Raw genomic sequence first — 22,915 nt, forward strand, 5'->3', positions numbered from 1 at the left:
AATAACAAAAATCTGTGAATTGATAGATGAGATATATTCTGCATTTTTTAATGGTATCATCACACATACTGTTCCCCCAAAACACTGATTACACTGCGAGAGGCATATAGCGAACGGCAGATTTTGCTTACTAAAATGGCGGACGTAACGCTCCTTTGTGTACTGCACCAGTATAGTGTGCTGGTACAAAGCAAAGGTATTTATTTCACAAAATGCTGGAGTAACTCAGCAGGTCAGGCAGCATCTTAGGAGAAAAGGAATGGGTGACGTTTCGGGTCGAGACCCTTCAGACTACACTTCAGTATAGGCGATTTCAACGGAGTGGTCCATCTGGCTCCTCTAGTATCTTTGGGCTAGGCTGCCTTCACTGCGCAGGCGCAGCTGGGCCGGAGCTCGGAGATCGTCGACTATGCCCGCCCGTACGTTGTTGCGCAGGCGCAAACGGCCCGACCGCCTTGGTCACGTGCAGCGGGAGGGGCACCGGCCGGATGTGCGGGGCAACCTGTGTGCAGGCGCGCTGTAGACCACACGCCATCGTCTTCATCATTCAAGCCTCACAATGGTAATGAAATCATATTCAATGTGAATAAGTAACATATCGCACTTCATTCAATCCAATACCCAGAAATTTACAAGACGTTCCTCAGGGTCACTTAATTTATACTAGAATTAGAGCAAACAAAATTAGCCACCTACAGTCACTATATCTATCCATGGACTATCCCAGAGTGGAACATCCTTCCAGACACCGCCAGATGTGCACCAACCTTGTCACTCTTCAAGTCACAGCTCGACAACTTGGACATGGATCATCTCACCAAACTTGCCCACATAAAAATCTAAATTACCCTTTTGCAACCAGTACCCAGGTGAGCGAAACCTGCACGAGATAGCCCAGCTGTTGGCGGTTGTGCAGTGGTAGAAAGCAGAAAGCAAATCTGGACAAGTTTAGACAATAGGTGCAGGAGTAGGCCATTCGGCCCTTCGAGCCAGCACCGCCATTCAATGTGATCATGGCTGATCATTCTCAATCAGTACCCCGTTCCTGCCTTCTCCCCATACCCCCTGACTCCGCTATCCTTTTACAGTTCAACTTACGTCATATTCAATATTATTCATTGTGGATCAGCAAATCTTGACAAGTTTGTTAAACTAGCACACAATCTTGCCTTTTTATTTTGTTTTTTTCGTGTCCTCAGGACATCATGGCTCAACCAAAACATTTCTATTTTATTTTTGTTTTACATTTCTGCGATTGGTTGTCAATATACATCAAATAAAGGCAAAGCTTGCACTCAGGAATCCCATTGCTAATTTGACCTTTATTCCTCGTCTGAATAGAAATCTGGGCAGTGCTACAATTTAAGTTTCCCATGAAAAATTCTTATTTTTAATTTTTACTGTGCACAAAGTAAATCAATTTGGAAGTACCCCATTTTATTGATTTTTACTAAATATCAAATGGTCATAGTGGAACAGTGTGGAAAAAAGCCCTTTGGCCCAACTTGCGCACACCGGCCAACATGTGCCAGCTACACTAGTCCCACCTGCCTGCGCTTGGTCCATATCCCTCCAAACTTGCCCTATCCATGTACCTGTCTAACTGTTTCTTAAACGTTGGGATAGTCCCGGCCTCAATTACCTCCTCTGGCAGCTTGTTCCATACACCCACTTCCCTTTGTGTGAAAAAGTTACCCCTCAGATTCCTATTAAATCTTTTCCCCTTCACCTTGAACCTATGTCCTCTGGTCCTTGATTCCCCTATTCTGGGCAAGAGATTCTGTGCATCTACCCAATCTATCCTCTCATGATGAAAAACAAATATAGTGATGCAGCTTAATAAACCATAATTTGGTGGTGCAGTGGTAGAGTTACTGCCTTATAGCACTTGCAGCACCGGAGACCCGGGTTCGATCCCGACTACGGGTGCTGTCTGTACGGAGTTTGCACGTTCTCCCCGTGACCGTGTGGGTTTTCTCCGAGATCTTCGGTTTCCTCCCACAGTCCAAAGACGTACAGGTTTGTAGGTTAATTGGCTGGGCAAATGTAAAAATTGTTCCTAGTGTGTGTAGGATAGTGATAGTGTGCGGGGATCACTGGTCGGCGCAGACTCGGTGGGCCGAAGGGCCTGTTTCCGCGCTGTATCTCTAAACTAAAACTAAATTTATATCAAGATCAATTATCATTTATCTTTTTTAAACATTGGCAACCTTGTTCTACTCCCTTCTCAAGCTATTATTGTAAGCAGAACCAAACTACTCATAATATTCGCCTGCTGTCATCACTTTTAGATTGCATGTTAGGTCAACCAGCTACCTTTACTTTCCAGACATTGGCTTCCTCACATATCATTGAACCCCTTTCTTTGCTTCTTTCGTCTCCAAGCTCACTACTCCAATGCTCTAATTAACAATACTTCCTCCTTCTGTCCTCCATAACCACTGAAGGGTCTCGTCCCGAAACGTTGCCCATTCCATCTCTCCAGAGATGCTGCCTGTCCCACCGAGTTACTCCAGCTTTTTGTGTCTATCTAAATAGCAACCAGCTTAGTCAAAGCACCGTCTACATCTTATCTTTGGCATACTTGATTATACTGTCTCTAAAGACCTGATATAAAAAAATTCTGCTTTTGTATTTACATCCCTTCATATAATCTCTAACGCTGTCCCTGCAACCTTCTTCAACCTAATAACCTTTTCCCTATTCTGCGACAGTTTTACTATTGCACACCTGCAGCTGTTCAACTAGAAACTGTAGGAACCTCTGCTGTTGAGACCAAAGAACAAATAAAATTGTAGCCTGCTCGCTCCTCCATTTCATGCCTGTTATTCAAGCCTGTTCCACCATTTGTCAAAATTAATCTTCTATCTCAACTCCATTTCCCTGCCTTATCCCATATCCATGAATTCTTATTATCCAGACTTAACAACTTTGGACTTGAGTCCTTTTTCTAAAATATCTTGTTTGACTAAGCTTATGCTCATTTAGTTAATATCTTTTGGATTAAATTATTTAATTAATTTATTGCATCGTATGGGAGGCGCATTCCCAATCTCGTTGTACCCCTGTACAATGACAATAAAGATATATTGTATTGTATTGTATTGGATTTTTATTTCAAGAGATGCCTTTGGATATTTTTGTTAACTGTCCTACATAAGTAGAAATTATTCTTGTCGCCTGTCCTCTATTTTTGCTCCTTTCTGAAGTTTTGACTCAAGCTGGGACTTACTTCCACTGCAATGCAACAGGCAAGAGCCACGAGTTATTGGTTTATTTTTGTCCTATTGTTATCGAGATACAGTGAGAAACATTGTTTTGCAACAGGTGGCTCAAAAAGAAAAAGGAAGCATAGAATATAGAGTAGTACAGCATAGGGGCAGGCCGTCCGACCCACGATGTCAATAGACAATAGACAATAGGTGCAGGAGGAGGCCATTCGGCCCTTCGAGCCAGCACCGCCATTCAATGTGATCATGGCTGATCATTCTCAATCAGTACCCCGTTCCTGCCTTCTCCCCATACCCCCTGACTCCGCTATCCTTAAGAGCTCTATCTAGCTCTCTCTTGAATGCATTCAGAGAATTGGCCTCCACTGCCTTATGAGGCAGAGAATTCCACAGATTCACAACTCTCCGACTGAAAAAGATTTTCCTCATCTCCGTTCTAAATGGCCTACCCCTTATTCTTAAAGTGGTACGTGCTTTAATACAATTGTATCTTCTGCCTGAAGGAAAGGGTGGGAGGAGAGAATGATCGGGACATGGGTCGTCCTTGACAATATTGGTTGCTTTGTGACAGTGCGTAGATGGAATCGATGGGGTTGGGGAAGCAGGGAGTGATGGCGAGGCTAGTTTGCGTAATGGACGAGGCTGCTTTCACAACTCTCCTCAGTTTGGGCAGAGCAGTTGCCGAACTAAGTTGTGATGCATGCCGATAGGATCTGTAGAAATCGGTTAAATTTATTGGAGACATGCCAGAATTCCATAGACTTCCAGTATGTCGAGGTGTTGTTGTGCATTCTCAATGCAAACTCAATGCTAGCATTTATTTCAAGAGGGCTCGTATACAAAAACAGGGATGTAATGTTGAGGCTCCGTAAGGCGCTGGTAAGACCAGATTTGGAATAGTGTGAGCAATTTTGGGCACCACATCTGAGGAAGGATGTGCTGGCTCTGGAGAGGGTCCAGAGGAGGTTTACAAGAATGATCCCAGGAATGAGTAGGTTAACCTATGATGACCATTTGTTGCCACTGGGCCTGCTGTACTCGCTGGAGTTTAGAAGAATGAGGGGGGACCTCATTGAAACATACAGAATAGTGAAAGGCTTGAATAGGGTGGATGTGGAGAGTATGTTTCCATTAATGAGAGAGTCTAGAACTAGAGGTCATGGCCTCAGAATTAAAGTACGTTCTTTTAGGAAGGAGTTGAGGAGAAATTTCTTTAGTCAGAGGGTGGTGAATCTGTGGAATTCTTTGCCACAGAAGGCTGTAGAGGCCAAGTCAGTGAATATTTTTAAGGCAGAGATAGATTCTGGATTAGTACAGGCATCAGAGGCTATAGGGAGAAGGCAGGGGAATGGGGTTAGGAGGGAGAGATAGATCAGCCATGATTGAATGGCGGAGTAGATTTAATGGGCCGAATGGCCTATTTCTACTCCTATTCCTTATGACCTTTCATGGCCGTAGCATTGATGTGTTTTGAGCAGGGTCAACATTTGTCAATAAACACCACCACTGTTGCATCTAACACCTTTCTGATCACTCAGATATGAAAACGTTCCTCCCCTCTAATAAGGCCTTATAAATATATTTTTTAATCCTTCATTATATCTCGGCAAATCTGCTGGACAGCCGATTTAAACCTCACTCATCTAACCCTCTTTGTTTTTGACCATTTAGCAATTAAACAAATACTGGCTTGAGGCTTTTATTCTAACAAGTTCCATGTCACAAGAGGAAAAAAATAAAGATTTGCTCAAAGAATCAAGAGGATAACTCCCTCACTGGGATAACAGGTAAGAAAAACAATGAAGGATTTTCAGACTGTTTGTAAGGTCTTATCTCCAATTGAGCTGAGCTTTATTAATCAGGGCTAATCTTTGCACCACTGATTTTTGGTTTGTTGCAGATTCAATTCAAATAGTTCCAACTTCTAACAGGCTAATGAACTCTACAAACACCAACTAAACTTCGAACTATAAACTGTCTAGGTTGAACTAGGAACTTTGGGCTTTAATTTTGCTTTGTACTAATATTGGGGTTTATTTATTTTTTTAACTTTTTTGGTTTGCTTATTATGTTATCTATTGAGTATTATTTACAAACCTCTTGTGCTGCTGCAAGTAGAAATGTCATTCTTCAGTTTCGTCAATGAAACGCTTGATGTTTCTCGACCCGAACTGCAGATTCGGGTCGAGACCCTTCTTCAGACTGAAAGTCAGGGGAGTGGGATTGAAGGGTCTCGAACCGAAATGTCTCCCGTTCCTTCTAACTATAAATACTCTTGATCCTTGACTCTCTCTGACTTCCTGATCCTCCCCTGGTCTTCTCAATTTCTGGTCTTTTTCCCAAATGCCCGCCCGCCCCCCCCACCTTTATCCATTTTAGTCCCCCTCAACCCATTTCACCCAAAGGCTTTCATAGAATTTGGAGGGGAACTCCTGTGCCTTCTGCCTGATGGGAGAGGGGCACATTGCCGCACTGGTGGGTAAGGCAAAGCAGCGCCTTTACCACCTTAGACAACTGAGGAAATTCAGAGTGTCTCTGAGGATCCTTCATTGCTTCTACTCTGGGGCTGTAGAGAGCATCCTGTCCGGCAATCTCACAGTCTGGTTTGGGAACAGCTCTGCCCAGGACAGGATGGCCCTGCAGAGAGTAGTGCGTTCAGCAGAACGCACATTGGGAACTACACTCGTCCCCCCTGCAGGACCTATACATCAGGAGGTGCAGATCCAGAGCAAGCAAGATCATGAGGGACCACTGCCACCCCAGTAACGGACTGTTCCAGATGCTACGATCAGGCAAATGCTACTAGAATCCTTATGCACTTGGCATGTTGACCTGCACAGGTCATGTGTAAAGCTGCAAGAGAAATAACTTAAATTATGTATAGGAAGGAAATACAGATGCTGGCTAACACCAAAGTAACTCCGTGGGTCAGGCAGCATCTCTGGAGAAAAGGGAGAGGTGACGTTTCAGGTCTGAAGACTCTCTGAAGAAGGGTTTTGGATTCTCAGTCTGAAGAAGGGTTTCAAGCCGAAACGTCACCTATTCCTTCTCTCCTGAGATGCTGCCTGATCTGTTGAGTTACTCCAGCATTTTGTGTATCTTCGAAGTTACAATTATGTTGTATATGAAAATCACAGGACAGCCAGTTATTTTGAAGTGCAGTCACTTTAAAAGGCACAACAGCCTGAAAGCAGCATCATGGGAAGATTGCGTAGTCAAGAAGGTTTCTGGTACATTGGCCTTTTATCAGTCAGGATACCGTCTATAGAAGTTGGATTCCTATGTTACAATTGTACAAGACGTTAGTGAGGCTACATTAGAGTATAGTGTCCAGTTTTGGCCACCCTGCTATAAGAAATATGTTGTTAAGCTAGAAAGAGTACACAGAAGATTTATGAGGATGTTGCCAGAACTTGAGGGCCTGAGGTAAAGGGAAAGGTTGGGTGGGCTAGGACTATGCACAGTCTTTTACCCTGAGTATGGGAATCAAGAACCAAAGGACATATGCTGTCACGCTGTGAAAACGGAGAGGATGAGACGGAGTTTCTTCCCACAGGCCATCAGGACTGTCAACTTTTATAACACCAGAGACGACATTTTTGTCTACACTATAATAACTTATTAACTTTATTTATATGCTGTAACTGTAATTCTTTTTTGTGCACAATCCGCAGGCATTGCCACTTTCATTTCACTGCACATCATGTATGTGTATGTGACAAATAAACTTGACTTGAGTGACTGTGTTGAGACTGGTCCTTGATTATGCTTGCAGCCTTGCCGAGGCAGCGTGAAGTGTAGATGGGCCACTCTCATCCCTGATGCGGTGTCTCGGCCCAAAATAAAATCAACTGTTCCTTTCCATCCCCAGGTGTTGCTCGACCTGCTGAGTTCCTGCTTGTTACTCCAGATTCCAGCATCGACTGCTCCTGACCTAGCGTCTCCATTATTAGATTTTTAAAAGATTTTTTTTTTAGATTTAGAGATACAGCGCGGAAACAGGCCCTTCGGCCCACCGGGTCCGCCACCGCACATTAACACTATCCTACACACACTAGGGACAATTAAAAAAAAAAAAACATTTGCCCAGCCAATTAACCTACATACCTGTACGTCTTTGGAGTGTGGGAGGAAACCGAAGATCTCGGAGAAAACCTAATTTGTTAACTTCCTGTTTAAATACCACAGGATATAAAACTCTACTGTTGGATTTGTTCCAACAGAGCTGATTATGCATATCCTGCTCACATGGAAGCAGGAGCTGATTATGCATATCCTGCTCACATTTTGCATATCCTAACACTTGAAGTAACTCAGAAGCTCATATTCTCATATGATTATGCATATCCTGCTCACATTTTGCATATCCTAACACTTGAAGTAACTCAGAAGCTCATATTCTCCGGAGGATATGGATAGACGATGTTTCAGGTTGGGGACCTTATTCAGGAAAAGTCTGAAGAAAGGTCCTGACCTGAAAGATCACGTATCTATGTCCTCCAGAGATGCTGCCTCACCTGCTGAGTTACCTCAGATCTATGTATTTCACTGTTTATGTATTCCTGTCGAGCCCCATGCCCTCCAAGTAACCCCTGCACCCCCCCTCTCTTGTTCCTCCCCCACCTTAGTCGTCTTACTCGTTCCACTGTTCACATCCCTCTCTCCCTCCATTATCACTTCTTCCCCAGCCAACAGTGGACCATTATGTGCTCCACCCTTCCCTGGCCATCTGTTTCCGGCCCTGATTTGTTCATGCCTTTTCCTACGTCCAGTTCTCCCCCCCCCCTCCCCCTTTCCCCCCGCTGTTTTTAGTCTGAAGAACAGTTCCGACCCAAAATATCACCCATCCTTTTTCTCCGGAGCTGCTGCCTGACCTGCTGTGTTTCTCCTGCACTTTATGTCTACCTTCAGTATAAACCAGCATCTGCAGTTCCTTCCTACATCCTCCAAGTATTTTGTATGTTTCAATGTGGAGAAACTATCAAAGAGAAAGCAGCAGGGCAACAGGTGAAGAGGGGGTGTTGGAGAGTTGGGATTGTTGGGAAATAGTAGTGAGCTCTGTCCACAGGCTGAATGGGGTTAAGGAATGTGTCGAGATATCCAATAGACAATAGGTGCAGGAGTAGGCCATTCGGCCCTTCGAGCCAGCACCGCCATTCAATGTGATCATGGCTGATCATTCTCAATCAGTACCCCGTTCCTGCCTTCTCCCCATACCCCCTGACTCCGCTATCCTCAAGAGCTCTATCTAGCTCTCTCTTGGATGCATTCAGAGAATTGGCCTCCACTGCCTTCCAAGCCCAAGTTGCAGTATCAGGTAGAAAGAAATGACTGCAAACGAGATTGGTTAAATATTGTTTATTTTGTGTCAGTCATAGAACCTTGCAGAACCTCTAGTGCTTCTGGTTTCTTGAGCAGTTGGCTTGCTAGTGTTCCTGCGTTGTCTGGAGAATCACGTATCCCAGCGTCTACTAGAATCCTTATGCACTTGGCATGTTGACCTGCACAGGCCATGTGTAAAGCTGCAAGAGAAATAACTTAAATTATGTATAGGAAGGAAATACAGATGCTGGTTTACACCAAATTAACTCCGTGGGTCAGGCAGCATCTCTGGAGAAAAGGGAGAGGTGACGTTTCAGGTCTGAAGACTCTCTGAAGAAGGGTTTTGGATTTTCAGTCTGAAGAAGGGTTTCAAGCCGAAACGTCACCTATTCCTTCTCTCCTGAGATGCTGCCTGATCCGTTGAGTTACTCCAGCATTTTGTGTATCTTCGAAGTTACAATTATGTTGTATATGAAAATCACAGGACAGCCAGTTATTTTGAAGTGCAGTCACTTTAAAAGACACAACAGCCTGAAAGCAGCATCATGGGAAGATGGCGTAGTCAAGGTTTCTGGTACATTGGCCTTTTATCAGTCAGGATACCGTCTATAGAAGTTGGATTCCTATGTTACAATTGTACAAGACGTTAGTGAGGCTACATTAGAGTATAGTGTCCAGTTTTGGCCACCCTGCTATAAGAAATATGTTGTTAAGCTAGAAAGAGTACACAGAAGATTTATGAGGATGTTGCCAGAACTTGAGGGCCTGAGGTAAAGGGAAAGGTTGGGTGGGCTAGGACTATGCAGAGTCTTTTACCCTGAGTATGGGAATCAAGAACCAAAGGACATATGTTTAAGGTGAGAGGGGAATGATTTAATAAGAACCTGAGGGGCAACTTCTTCCACACAGAGTGAAGTGGGTATATGGAATGAGCTGTCAGAAGTAGAAGGTGTCAGCTGTCAGTAAGGGAGGCATGGTGGCACAGCGGTGGATTTGCTGCCTTACAGTGCTTGCAGCACTGGAGACCCCGGTTCGACCCCGACTATGGGTGTTGTCTGTACGGAGTTTGCACTTTCTCTCTGTGACCGTGTGGGTTTTCTCCAAGATCTTCGGTTTCCTCCCTCACTCCAAAGACATAGGTTAATTGGCTTGGTGTATAAGTGTAAATTATCCCTAGTGTGTGTAGGATAGCATTAATGTGCGGGGAACGCTGGCCAGCACGGACTTGGTGGGCCGAAGGGCCTGGTTCCATGCTGTATCTCTAAACTAAAAGTAGTTGAGGTAAGTGCTGTGAACAATATTTACACGGTGTTTGGATAGATACATGGATAGGAGAGGTTCAGAGGGATATGGGCCAAAGATGGGCAGGTGGGACTAACATAGATGGGGCACCTTGGTTGGCATTAACAAGTTGGACCGAAAGGGCTGTTCAATACTGTAGGACTCTGTAGAAATTGGTCATTAACGTGATTCTGTAACAGTGAAATCCTACAACAACTCCCTTAGACAGTATTGGTGATGTCGGTAGAAGAACACATATTGCCTGGTGCCTTGCAAAATGTTCCCTGAACTTCTTCAAAGTAGGACCTTTTGCAAGTATGACATTGGTTATACAGTTGACTGGCCATAGGCAAGGCAAGTCGTAGCCCCTTCTGGCATTTCTTACCAACAATGGTCCAGAGTCGTGTTAATCTAGTGATGAACAATCAGTTCAGTTAGATGCCAGCAACAGCCGATGAGATTGTAGACAATAATTAACGCAGGACAGTCACTGATAATTAACCTGAGTCTGAAAATGAAACATTAAAGCTTGATCTGTTGATCACCAACCAAAGTACTACAAAAACAAACTCTAATATTATTTTCAGTATCCAGTGTGACCTCTAGCACACTGTAATTTAGTGGGCATAAAGAGCTCTGAGTGTGCTGGTTAATACCACAGTTTATATAGTTTCATTTTATTCAGATACAACACGGAAACAGTCCCTTCGGCCCACCGAGTCTGTGCCGACCACGCCCCTGCACATTAACACTATCCTACACATACACACTGGGGACAATTTACAATTTAATCAAACCTGTACGTCTTTGGAATGTGGGAGGAAACTGGAGCAACAGGAGAAAGCCCACGCAGGTCACGGGGAGAACGTACAAACTTCGTACAGACAGCATCTGTAGTCAGGATCAAATCCGGGTCTCTGACGCTGTAAGGCAGCAACTCTACTGCTGCACCACCTTAGAAATTGGTCATTAATGTGGTCAAGAGGCAGCTTGATGTAATGCAGCAGTGGTAATGTGGTAAAGAGGAGGGTTGCGAGCGTCTCCACTTAATGGCCATGGGATTTTGCTTCTACCGTTGCACGGTGGCGCAGCGGTAGAGTTGCTGCCTTACAGCGAATGCAGCGCCGGAGACCCAGGTTCGATCCTGACTACGGACGCCGTCTGTACGGAGTTTGTACGTTCTCCCCTTGACCTGCGTGGGTTTTCTCCGAGATCTTCGGTTTCCTCCCACTCTCCAAAGACGCACAGGTATGTAGGTTAATTGACTGGGTAAATGTTAAAAATAAATAAAAAATTGTCCCTAGTGTGTGTAGGATAGTGTTAATGTGCGGGGATCGCTGGGCGGCGCGGACTCGGTGGGCCGAAGGGCCTGTTTCCGCGCTGTATCTCTAAATCTAAAAAAAATCTAAATCTCTAAATGAGTTAAAAAGAGAAATCTCACCCGAGCGACCTTTGAAATCCTTTGCCTGCACATCGGATCCTAATGTAAGCAGCGTCTCAATAGTGCTACTGTGTCCTTCCTTGAAAAGGCAGAAAAAACACAAGGTTTGTTTGCCAGCAAGCAAAGTTACAAGATAGACATTCACTCTGAAAAGAAAATGGAGTTTCTAATCTTCAACAGCTTGTGCACACTGCTGTAGAAGTTATATGAGAATTGACATGGAATTTATTTTGCCCTGCTGCGTAGGACAGGTGACTATATCAAATTAAGCAGGGCATCAGCTGGGGGGTAGTGTGAATTGTGAGGAAGATGCAATAAGGCTGCAGGGTGACTTGGACAGGTTGTGTGAGTGGGCGGATACATGGCAGATGCAGTTTAATGTAGATAAGTGTGAGGTTATTCACTTTGGAAGTAAGAATAGAAAGGCAGATTATTATCTGAATGGTGTCAAGTTAGGAAGTGGGGATGTTCAACGAGATCTGGGTGTCCTAGTGCATCAGTCACTGAAAGGAAGCATGCAGGTACAGCAGGCAGTGAAGAAAGCCAATGGAATGTTGGCCTTCGTAACAAGAGGAGTTGAGTATAGGAGCAAAGAGGTCCTTCTACAGTTGTACCGGGCCCTGCTGAGACCGCACCTGGAGTACTGTGTGCAGTTTTGGTCTCCAAATTTGAGGAAGGATATTCTTGCTATTGAGGGCGTGCAGCGTAGGTTCACTAGGTTGATTCCCGGAATGGCGGGACTGTGGTATGTTGAAAGGCTGGAGCAATTAGGCTTGTATACACTGGAATTTAGAAGGATGAGGGGGGATCTTATTGAAACATATGATAATTTGGGGATTGGACACATTAGAGGCAGGAAACATGTTCCTAATGTTGGGGGAGTCCAGAACAAGGGGCCACAGTTTAAGAATAAGGGGTAGGCCATTTAGAACGGAGATGAGGAAGAACTTTTTCAGTCAGAGAGTGGTGAAGGTGTGGAATTCTCTGCCTCAGAAGGCAGTGGAGGCCAGTTCGTTGGATGCTTTCAAGAGAGAGCTGGATAGAGCTCTTAAAGATAGCGGAGTCAGGGGGTATGGGGAGAAGGCAGGAACGGGGTACTGATTGAGAGTGATCAGCCATGATCGCATTGAATGGCGGTGCTGGCTCAAAGGGCTGAATGGCCTACTCCTGCACCTATTGTCTATTGTCTATTGTCTATCAATAAAGTGAATAGCCAGTCTTTTCCACAAGGCAGAGTCTAAAACTGGAGGGCACGGATTTATGGTAAGAAGGGAAAGTTTAAAAGAGACCAGAGGGGTAACTTTTTCCACACCGAGAGTGGTGCGTATATGGAACGAGCTGCTAGACGAAGTGGGTATAATCACACCATGTGCAAGCCACTTGGACATTATGCAGGTTAGTCTCCTGTAAAACACAGTGCTGAAGGAGCTCAGTGGGACAGGCAGCATCTGTGGAGGGAATGGACAGGTGAAGTTTCGGGTCGGGATCCTTCTTCAGACTGATTGCTCAAGATTCCAGCATATGAGGCTCCTTGTGTCTCAACGTTAATCCCCTGTGCTTCTCACACTGACAACAAAGCAACAGTGACCAGGGCTCTTGTTCCCAACCTTCAGCCCATTTCTGCTTTTTCAAAGGAAGTCACAGTGGCCTAAGCTGTTGCAGTATAGACCAGCATTTCCCTTAATTTCATTGGCAGGCTTTCCCTTAGCAACATGATCTTGGCTGGGAGCCCAGGTTGTGTGCCCGATTAATCCCGATTTAGGAAGCTGGCTTCAGGAAGAGTTGGAGCAGGTAGCCAAGAAGTCCTGCCCTGGTATAGGGTACGCCATTAACCAAGGGATTAACACAGCCTTCAATTTAATTAGAACCTTATATGGGGAAGCTGACAAAATACTTCCTTAAATCCAGGTTAACTACTTAATAGGAAATTGAACTTTCAGTTTGTCATGCACACATAAGGTAATTCTTCCAAAATTCTCTTTATACAGAGTCCATAAGGTTATGTGATAGGAGAAGAACTAGGCCATTCGGCCCATTAAGTCTACTCTGCCATTCATTCATGACTGATCTATCCCTCCTAACCCCATTTTCTTGCCTTCTTCCCACAACCCCTGACACACGCACTAATCAAGAATCTATCTATCTCTGCCTTCACAGCCTTCTGTGGCAAAGAATTCCACAGATTCACCACCCTCATCTTCTTCCTAAAGGAACGTCCTTTAATTCTGAGGCTATGACCTCCAGTGCTAGACTCTCCCACTGGTGGAAACATCCTCTCCACATCCATTCTGTGCAAGCCTTTCACTATTCAACCACATCCAATTATGTTAAATAAATGGTTTTGAATGAATCATGGACCTTTGCCTGCAGTTGGTTTATATATGTACCAACTATGACCATCGCCCAGACCTTCTGATTACCATTATTTTATCATTGTTACCAATTGTAATTATTTACTTCAAAGCAAACCCCAAGTTACTGCCCCAAATACCCAATAACGGTGCTCTAAGAATGCCAGTTTCTGTAGACATTGACTGAATAGAAAAAAGATTTATGTTTTGGGAGACTCCTCAGTGCAGAAGCAAATGCATATTTTGTGAGTGAGAGGATGGATTTGGAACAGGCTCAATCAGAAACATATAGACCAAAACATAATCTGCTGGAGGAACTCAGCAGTATCTGTGGAGGGAAATGGACAATCAATGTTTCGGATTTGGATCCTTTGACTGAACTGAAAGAGCAGAGGGGAGATGGCCTAAGCAAAGAGGTGGGTGGAGAGCGGGACAAGCACTGGCAAGCTGCGGGTGGATCCCAGGACGATGGAGTTAAGTGGGGGAGAGAAGGATGCAAATAGTGACAGAGGCTCAGAGGTGGCAAAACGCGTTTATGACCAGAGGGCACAGCCTCAGAATAAAAGAACATACCTTTAGAAAGGAGTTGTGAATCTGTGGAATTCTCTGCCTCAGAAGGCAGTGGAGGCCAATTCTCCGAATGCATTCAAGAGAGAGCTAGATAGAGCTCTTAAGGATAGCGGAGTCAGGGGGTATGGGGAGAAGGCAGGAACGGGGTACTGATTGAGAATGATCAGCCATTGAATGGCGGTGCTGGATTGAAGGGCCGAATGACCTACTCCTGCACCTATTGTCTATTGTCTATGAGGAGGAATTTCTTTAGTCAGAGGGTGGTGAATCTGTGGATTTCATTGCCACAGATGGCTGTGGGAGGCCAAGTCACTGGGTACTTTCAAAGCAGAGATGGACAGGTTCTTGATTACGGGAAGAAGGCAGGATAATGGAGTTAAGAAAAGATAAATCAGCCATGATTGAATGGCGGAGTAGACTTGATGGGCTGAATGGCCTAATTCTACTCCTATAACTTATGGAACGAACTATTCAGGTGAGAGGGGCAATGATTAAAGGAGATGTATGGGGCAAGTTTTTTTTTCACAGAGGGTGGTGGTTACCTGGAATGTGATGCCAGGGGAGTTGATAGTGACATTTAAGATGTTGTTTAGATAGGCCTATGGATATGCAGGGAATAGATCAACATGAATCATGTGCAGGTGGATGAGATTAGCATCATATTCAGCACAGATATTATGGGCCGAAGGGCCTGTTCCAGTGCTGTATTTTTCCATGTTCTAGCTTAGTGTGGGAAACGGAAAAATAAATTAAAATGGCTAATAATAGGAAGCTCCAGTTGGCCATGGCAAACAGAATGCAAGTGCTCAGCAAAGCAGCTCATAATATTCCGACATGCTTCACCTTCCTTTCCTAACAGATCCCTTCACCTACAGCCCACGAACAAGTGGGCTAGTTAGCCTCTAGGACCTCTCCAACCAGGGGAAATTGTGCAAGATCCCACAGCAATTAGCAGTGGGCTAGATGATAGTGAGCCTGACATGAGTGGAAAGGGCGGCACAATGGCGCAGCGGTAGAGTTGCTGCCTTACAGCGAATGCAGTGCCGGAGACTCAGGTTCGATCCTGACTATGGTCGCTATCTGTACGGAGTTTGTACGTTCTCCCCGTGACCTGCGTGGGTTTTCTCCGAGATCTTCGGTTTCCTCCCACACTCCAAAGACGTACAGGTATGTAGTTAATTGACTGGGTAAATGTAAAAATTGTCCCTAGTGTGTGTAGGATAGTGTTAATCATCATCGGATCGCTGGGCGGCGCGGACTCGGTGGGCCGAAGGGCCTGTTTCCGCGCTGTATCTCTAAATCTAAATATCTAAAATCTAAATCAATAATGAAAAGAGACTCAGGCCAGACCATCATCGCAGTGAAGAAGCTGATCACATAATGTGCCTTGCAATCAGTCATAGGCATTGGCTGACCACAGTGTGTTTCACCAGATCCACCAAAACATCTCTGTGACTCCACTGGGCGGTGTGATTATTTTAAGTAGATTCACCAGAACTACAAAGCAGCAAAACAGGAAATCCCGCCACAGTCCCCTTGTATTACCAAATGTTTTTGGAACGCTTTAACAGTGCTGACATTTTAATGGGCAGCGGGAAATGCATTTCTGAGCTTTGTAGCGGATCATCCGGTTTTAATTGAGCTTTCTAAAGTGTGAAAACAAGACAATCAGCACAGCAGCAACATTGCCATCAAATTCTTCACGACTGACCTTGGCCGCATAATGCAGGGCTATCAGGTTCATGTCCGTGGCTCCCTCATTAACATTAACGCCAAGCTCCGTGACCAGGAAGTGAATAGCTTTGTCCTGCGCTGTCACCGCAGCTCGATGCAGAGACTGTGCCCCCAAAGCGTCGGTGGCCGAGAAATTCGCCTGAAATAGACAGCGAGGTTTGTGGGTCACCGCAACGAACGAGCTGCATAAATGGCCTGGATAGAATGGACGTAGAGAGGATGTTTCCACTAGTGGGAGAGTCTACGACCAGAGGGCACAGCCTCAAAGGATGTACCTTTAGAAAGGAGATGGAGGAATTTCTTTAGTCAGAGGGTGGTGAATCTGGAATTGATTGCCACAGAAGGCTGTGGAGACCAAGTCAATGGATATTTTTAAGGCACAGATTGAGTTTCTTGATTAGAAACATAGAAACATAGAAAATAGGTGCAGGAGTAGGCCATTCGGCCCTTGGAGTCTGCACCGCCATTCAATATGATCATGGCTGATCATCCATCTCAGTATCCCGTACCTGCCTTCTCTCCATACCCCCTGATCCCTTTAGCCACAAGGGCCACATCTAACTCCCTCTTAAATATAGCCAATGAACTGGCCTCAACTACCTTCTGTGGCAGAGAATTCCACAGATTCACCACTCTCTGTGTGAAAAAGAACTTTCTCATCTCGGTCCTAAAAGACTTCCCCCTTATCCTTAAACTGTGACCCCTTGTTCTGGACTTCCCCAATAACGGGAACAATCTTCCTGCATCTAGCCTGTCCAACCCCTTAAGAATTTTGTAAGTTTCTATAAGATCCCCCCTGGTTCTGGTGTCAGGAGTTATGGGGGGGGGAAGGCAGGAGAATGGGGTTGAGAGGGAAACAGGTCAGCCACGATTGAATGGCGGAATAGACTTGATGGTCTGAAAAAGGACTAATTCTGCTCATAACTTATGAACCTTATCAGGTCCATTACAGTAGAGCAGACCAAACAGTGCTCAGAATCACTGCCAGATAGAGCAAATGAGGAGGGCAATGGTGCTTTTAAAGGGAAGCTAGATTGCTTATTTACTTGGTGACCATTCAGTCCATTGGATCCATACTGTTCCTCAATCGCGCATTCCCTTCCGTTCGCCCTCCCCCTGTTCTTATTTTCCTCGTAGCCTGTAACTTATTCTCACCCACTTACCTATCAAACTCCCTTTGATCCACTTGCCTCCAACCTAAGGGGTAATTCACAGTAACCAATTAACCTACCAACCTGTTGTGGGAAGAGAGAGGAGACGGAACCCTTGCAAAAGTCACGTGTAAACATCACACAGGCAGCACCGTTAACAGTAGAATCGAAACTGGGTCACTGGTGTTTGTGGCAGCGGCACTAACTGCTCTGCTTTTGTGCCACCCATGTACATGATTTGTAATGATTTTATTCACTGGGTGGGGTCGGGTGTTGTCTTCTTGCGAGCAGGCAAATAAGAGTTTCCCATTTAGACAAAGAAAGATAAAGCATGGAAACAGACCAAGTCCGCACTGACCGTAAACCACCCACTACTACGTTCTCGTCACCAGATTTGATCACCCACACATGAGGCGATTTATAGTTAACCTATCAAACTGCATGTTTGAGATGTGGGAGGAAATGAATGTGGCCACAGGGAGTATGTACGTGAACAGCACCCGAGGTAAGGATTGAAACCAAATGTCTGGCAAATTGAAGTAATAGCTGCACTAGCTTCATCACTTGTGCTGGCAATAAATTGGTGTTCAGGAAGGACATGTAAGCTAGATGCAGATCAGAATTCAGAATCAGAATTACCTTTATTTGTCATCCAAAAAACAAGTCTTTTGGACGAGATTTCGTCACCCACAGTCCAACAATAGAGCAATAAAATAAGCAAATTACACAACCCCAACCAACACAAAACACAAAACAAAAAGAAACATCCATCACAGTGAGTTTCCTCCAGTCACCTCCTCACTGTGATGGAAGGCCAGAATGTCACTTCTCTTCCCCTGCCGTCAGATGCGGGCTAATACACAAAAATTCAAATTCAAAAACACTTTATTTTATGGCAATTTACAAAGGCATGTAGAGTAGTACAAAAAACTATTGGGGGGGGGGTTAGCAGGGGGACTGGGGTGGTTGGGAGTTGAGGAGTTGGGGACAAAGCCTTGGGGACAAAGGTTACCCTTTGAGACACAAAGGACACAAAGTGCTGGAGTAACACAGCAGGGCAGACAGCGTCTCTGGAGAACATGGAGAGGTGACGTTTCTGGTCCCCTAGACTTGGGGTCTCGACCCAAAATGTCACCGATCCATGTTCTCGAGAGATGCTGCCTGACCTGCTGAGTTACTCCTTTCACACCTAGGCTAGACTGGACAAGATGGTAAATTGTGTACCGATTTCAATAAAACTACTTGCATTATCACTAAAGTGACGACGGTGAGTAAGGTGGGCCTAAAATTGTCGCGCTATCGTGTACCGTTTTGGCTGAAGTTCAGTCACAAACAAGATAACAAACGAGAGTTTTAGTATATAGATGCTTTCTAAAGTCAGCACCTAAATATCTTTTTAACCAGTCTGTCAACCAATCCTGCTACAGTTAAGATAAATGGTTTATTTGTTGGTATAGTATTATCAGTTGTACCGAGATACAGTAAAACATTTTTTTGTGTGTCATTCAGGTAAATCTCAGGACTCATTAGTAAATAGCACACAATTGTAAATAGGTGGCACAGTGGTGCAGCAGTAAACTTGCTGCCTTATAGCGCCAGAGACTTGGGTTTCGATCCAGAACTACAGGTGCTGTTTGTATGGAGTTTGTTGGTTTTCCCTGTGACCGTGTGGGTTTTCTCCGGGTGCTACGGTTCCCCACCCCCCACCATCCCCAAAACATGCAGGTGTGTAGGTTAATTGGCTTCTGTAAATTGTCCCTTGTGTGTAGGATAAAACTGGTGTACAGGGATCGTCGGTCGTCGTGGACTCAGTGGGCTGAAAGGACTGTTTCCACACAGTATCTCTAAACTACACCAAATAGATGCAAGTAGATTCGCCCAGGCCAGCACACAATGTGTCGCCATGCTCCAGGGCCATCTTGAACTGAATGGAAGCACAAGTCTGTACTTGCCCGGGTGTGCCACATATTCCCTACGTCCCTAAGACTGTGCCGAATTAACACTTGATTCCCCCGTCCTCTGTGTCATGGGTATTCAGGCTGTGTAAGGAAAGTGCATAAAGAATGGCCCACATGTATAATTTATAGCAAAAAACAAACTGCTGGAGGAAATGAGTGGAGCCGGCTGCATCTGGGTAGGGATTGGACAGGCAAGGACCCTCCTCCATATAATTCATAGCAATGATTTGGCGTGGTTTCTGTGTATTCTTTTTGGCTTGTCACATCCTTCTGAGATATTTAAACAGAGAGAGAGTTTACACTCCAGTTGGGTGCAGTCACGATGGTACAGCGGTAGAGTTGCTGCCTTACAGCGAATGCAGCGCCGGAGACTCAGGTTCGATCCTGACTACGGGCGCCGTCTGTACGGAGTTTGTACGTTCTCCCCGTGACCTGCGTGGGTTTTCTCCGTGATCTTCCGGTTTCCTCCCACACTCCAAAGATGTACAGGTTTGTAGGTTAATTAGCTGGGCGAATGTAAAAATTGTCCCTAGTGGGTGTGGGATAGTGTTAGTGTGCGGGGATCGCTGGGCGGCGCAGACCCGGTGGGCCGAAGGGCCTGTTTCTGCGCTGTATCTCTAAATCTAAAAAAAAATCTAAAAGAAAAACTCACCCCGTGCCTGTGCAACAGGAGCTTTGCAATCTTGATGTGGCCATGCTGCACAGCATCCATGAACGGGGTAATGCCACAGCTGTCTTTGGCATCTGGTCCGTAAGCACATCTACAAACAATTGGCAGCAACATTTCAAAGCCAGCCATTCCTGATCTTCCAACAAATAAATAAAAACACATTGACAATGCATGAAGTAAGGTTGACGTGGATGCTAAAGATTGCTAAAATCTTTGGAATGGAAGATCACAACTGTGCTCAAACTAGGTTTTCAGGGCATTGAGGACAACAGGGGATAAACCATTCCCACTGACAGAGCAGAGAGTGTCGGATGAGTGCAGAGCCTGAACATTAGAACCTTTCAAGAGTTAAGTTAAGAAGTACTTTTACATGCAGAAACTTGGAAGTCTCTATTACAAATGCTTATTGGACCTAGGGCACAGTGGTGCTGCTGATAGAGCTGGTACCTCAGAGCTAGAGACCTCGGTTCAGTCCTGACCTTGGGTGCTGTCTGTATGGAGTTTGTACATTCTTCCTGTGACCACATGGGTTTCCTCAGGGTGCTCTAGTTTTCTCCTAGATCCCAAACTCATGCAGGTGTGAAAGTAAATTGGCCCTGTGAAGTGGGATATCATAGAACTAGTGTGAACAGGCGATCGATGGTTGGTGTGGATTTAGAGGCCGAAGGGCCTATTTCCATGCTGTATCTTTCACCAATCAATTGTTATTTTCAAATTTGAGTGCAAGATTTATGATAACAAAAGATCGTAAGGGAGATGGGTCAAGGCAGGCATCTAGAGTTAAGTCACATGTCAACTACAATCCCACTGAATGTGGAAATGGACATAGACAATAGGTGCATGAGTAGGCCATTCGGCCCTTCGAGCCAGCACCGCCATTCAATGTGATCATGGCCGATCATTCTCAATCAGTACCCCGTTCCTGCTTTCTCCCCATACCCCCTGACTCCGCTATCCTTAAGAGCTCTATCTAGCTCTCTCTTGAATGTATTCAGAGAATTGGCCTTCACTGCCCTCTGAGGCAGAGAATTCCACAGATTCACAACTCTCTGACTGAAAAAGTTTTTCCTCATCTCTGTTCTAAATGGCTTAGCCCTTATTCTTAAACTGTGGCCCCTGGTTCTGGACTCCCCCAACATTGGGAACATGTTTTCTGCCTCTAACGTGTCCAACCCCTTAATAATCTTATACGTTTCGATAAGATCCCCCCTCATCCTTCTAAATTCCAGTGTATACAAGCATAGTCGCTCCAGTTTTTCAACATATGACAGTCCCGCCACTCCGGGAATTAACCTAGTAAACCTACGCTGCACGCCCTCAATAGCAAGAATATCCTTCCTCAAATTTGGAGACCAAAACTGCACACAGTACTCCAGGTACTTTGTCCAAAATCAAAGTACTGCCGGATGTTGAGTGAGCAACCTTCAATTCAAACTCGGCCAGAGCAGTTTATATGGTTACCCACATAATATCCATCTTTTCTTTATCAGAACATAGGCTTAAGCACAGAGTCTACAGGATACAATGCAGCAGCTGACTAAACCTATCTCTCTGAAAAGAAAAGTTACGATGGAGAACACCATCTCTAGGTTTAGTGCAAAGAAACCATCGTCATATATTGTTTTTTTTCATCATTTTCACATCGATATTTGAAAAACCCAACCCAACTGGTTGTTTACACCACTGCCACAAGAATTGTAGTAGTTCAAGAACACCTTGTACAGATGTACTGTGCATGAAATGTCTTTGATTCTGTTGTGCTTAAGACTCTCAGTAACTCTGACAACCAGGGACAGGCAATAACTGGGACCTAGTCAATGACATCGAGCTCCAGAAAATGAATACCAAGATCTTTTTCTTATTATTGAATCGTATTCAGGCTCGTCTACACATAATTTCATAAACAAAATAAACCCTTTTCAAGAGTGCCAAAAAGCTTTTTGTATCTGGAACATTTCCTGTTGTTTTCCCCACACACAATCGTCTCTAGTCAGCTCACAGGACAATGATGATATTGCCAGGGAATCACACCCAAAGCTGGGTAATGGTGTCAATGGGAACCTGCCCCTACAGTTTTCAAAGAACAAAGCTGCAATAGTATTAAGAAAATGATGCACTCTTGGCAGTAGTAGTACTCGAGTCATCCCATATCCGTGGTGATACAAATCTCAACATGGGTAAAAAATAAGGCTGAATATTTAGATTTAGATTTAGAGACACAGCGCGGAAACAGGCCCTTCGGCCCACCGAGTCCGTGCCGCCCAGCGATCCCCGCACATTAACACTATCCTACACACACTAGGGACAATTTTTACATTTACCGAGTCAATTAACCTACATACCTGTACGTCTTTGGAGTGTGGGAGAAAACCGAAGATCTTGGAGAAAACCCACGCAGGTCACGGGGAGAACGTACAAACTCCGTACAGACGGCGCCCGTAGTCAGGATGGAACCTGAGTCTCCGGCGCTGCATCCGCTGTAAGGCAGCAACTCTACCGCTGCGCCACCTATTTCAGATGCATTGCTATCAAAGTTGGAATACTTGTGACACTGGTCTGTATATGGGGCATAGAAGACACAGCTCATGCAGAGCCTTTAATAAGGGAGGACATCAATCACATCTGCGACTCTACTAACAATACTGTAGACAATACAGCATCAAGAATTCAAACGATCGGCATGTCTTGTGATAGCAGGCTGCATCTTGCATGAGCCTTTGAACCCAAAGCCTTTGCACTGCGGAACCTGGTGTACCTATTATGCATGCCTTAAAATAGAATGATGCATGCCTTAAAATAGAATGCTGCATTCAGCACCACTGTTATTGAATATCCCACTGTTTCAAAAAAGGAGCTTACCTTTCCAGAAGTACTTGCACAGCCTCAGTGCACCCGTGCATGGCTGAAAAATGGAAACAATTTGCAGATTGAATCAATTGATGCTATTCTTACAATTTGTCCAAACAACCATATCTCTAAAGGGGCATTGTGTTTGCTGAAACACTACTTAACAAATCCATTTTAGTTTTGTTTTAATTAAATTTGTCAATCGTACAATATATTCTGTGTCTAAATGATTTGCCGCTTTGGAAAAAATATCTGCACAAAAACAAACCTTTTTTTGTGCTGAGCTATGATCTACCTCATTGGAGACCCTCAGACTATTTTAGATTGGACTTTATCTTGCACCAATGGTTATTCCCTTTA

General features: G+C 44.7%; 1 protein-coding gene across 3 annotated transcripts in view; it reads right to left on the reverse strand.

The window, feature by feature from the left end:
- Positions 1-8,588: 8,588 nt before the first annotated feature.
- Positions 8,589-22,915, reverse strand: part of ankrd16 (ankyrin repeat domain 16) — a 29,474-nt gene continuing 15,147 nt past the window's right edge. For all 3 annotated transcript variants that reach the window (XM_078419521.1, XM_078419522.1, XM_078419520.1), the window contains exons 4-8: positions 22,568-22,610; positions 19,691-19,799; positions 15,907-16,068; positions 11,275-11,353; positions 8,589-8,752 (exon numbers count right to left, since the gene is read on the reverse strand). In XM_078419521.1, the coding sequence (XP_078275647.1) occupies positions 8,589-8,752; positions 11,275-11,353; positions 15,907-16,068; positions 19,691-19,799; positions 22,568-22,610 (557 nt within the window). The remainder of the gene's footprint in view (positions 8,753-11,274; positions 11,354-15,906; positions 16,069-19,690; positions 19,800-22,567; positions 22,611-22,915) is intronic.

This window comes from Rhinoraja longicauda, chromosome 23 (assembly GCF_053455715.1).
Source record: "Rhinoraja longicauda isolate Sanriku21f chromosome 23, sRhiLon1.1, whole genome shotgun sequence".
Lineage (NCBI taxonomy): Eukaryota > Metazoa > Chordata > Chondrichthyes > Rajiformes > Arhynchobatidae > Rhinoraja > Rhinoraja longicauda.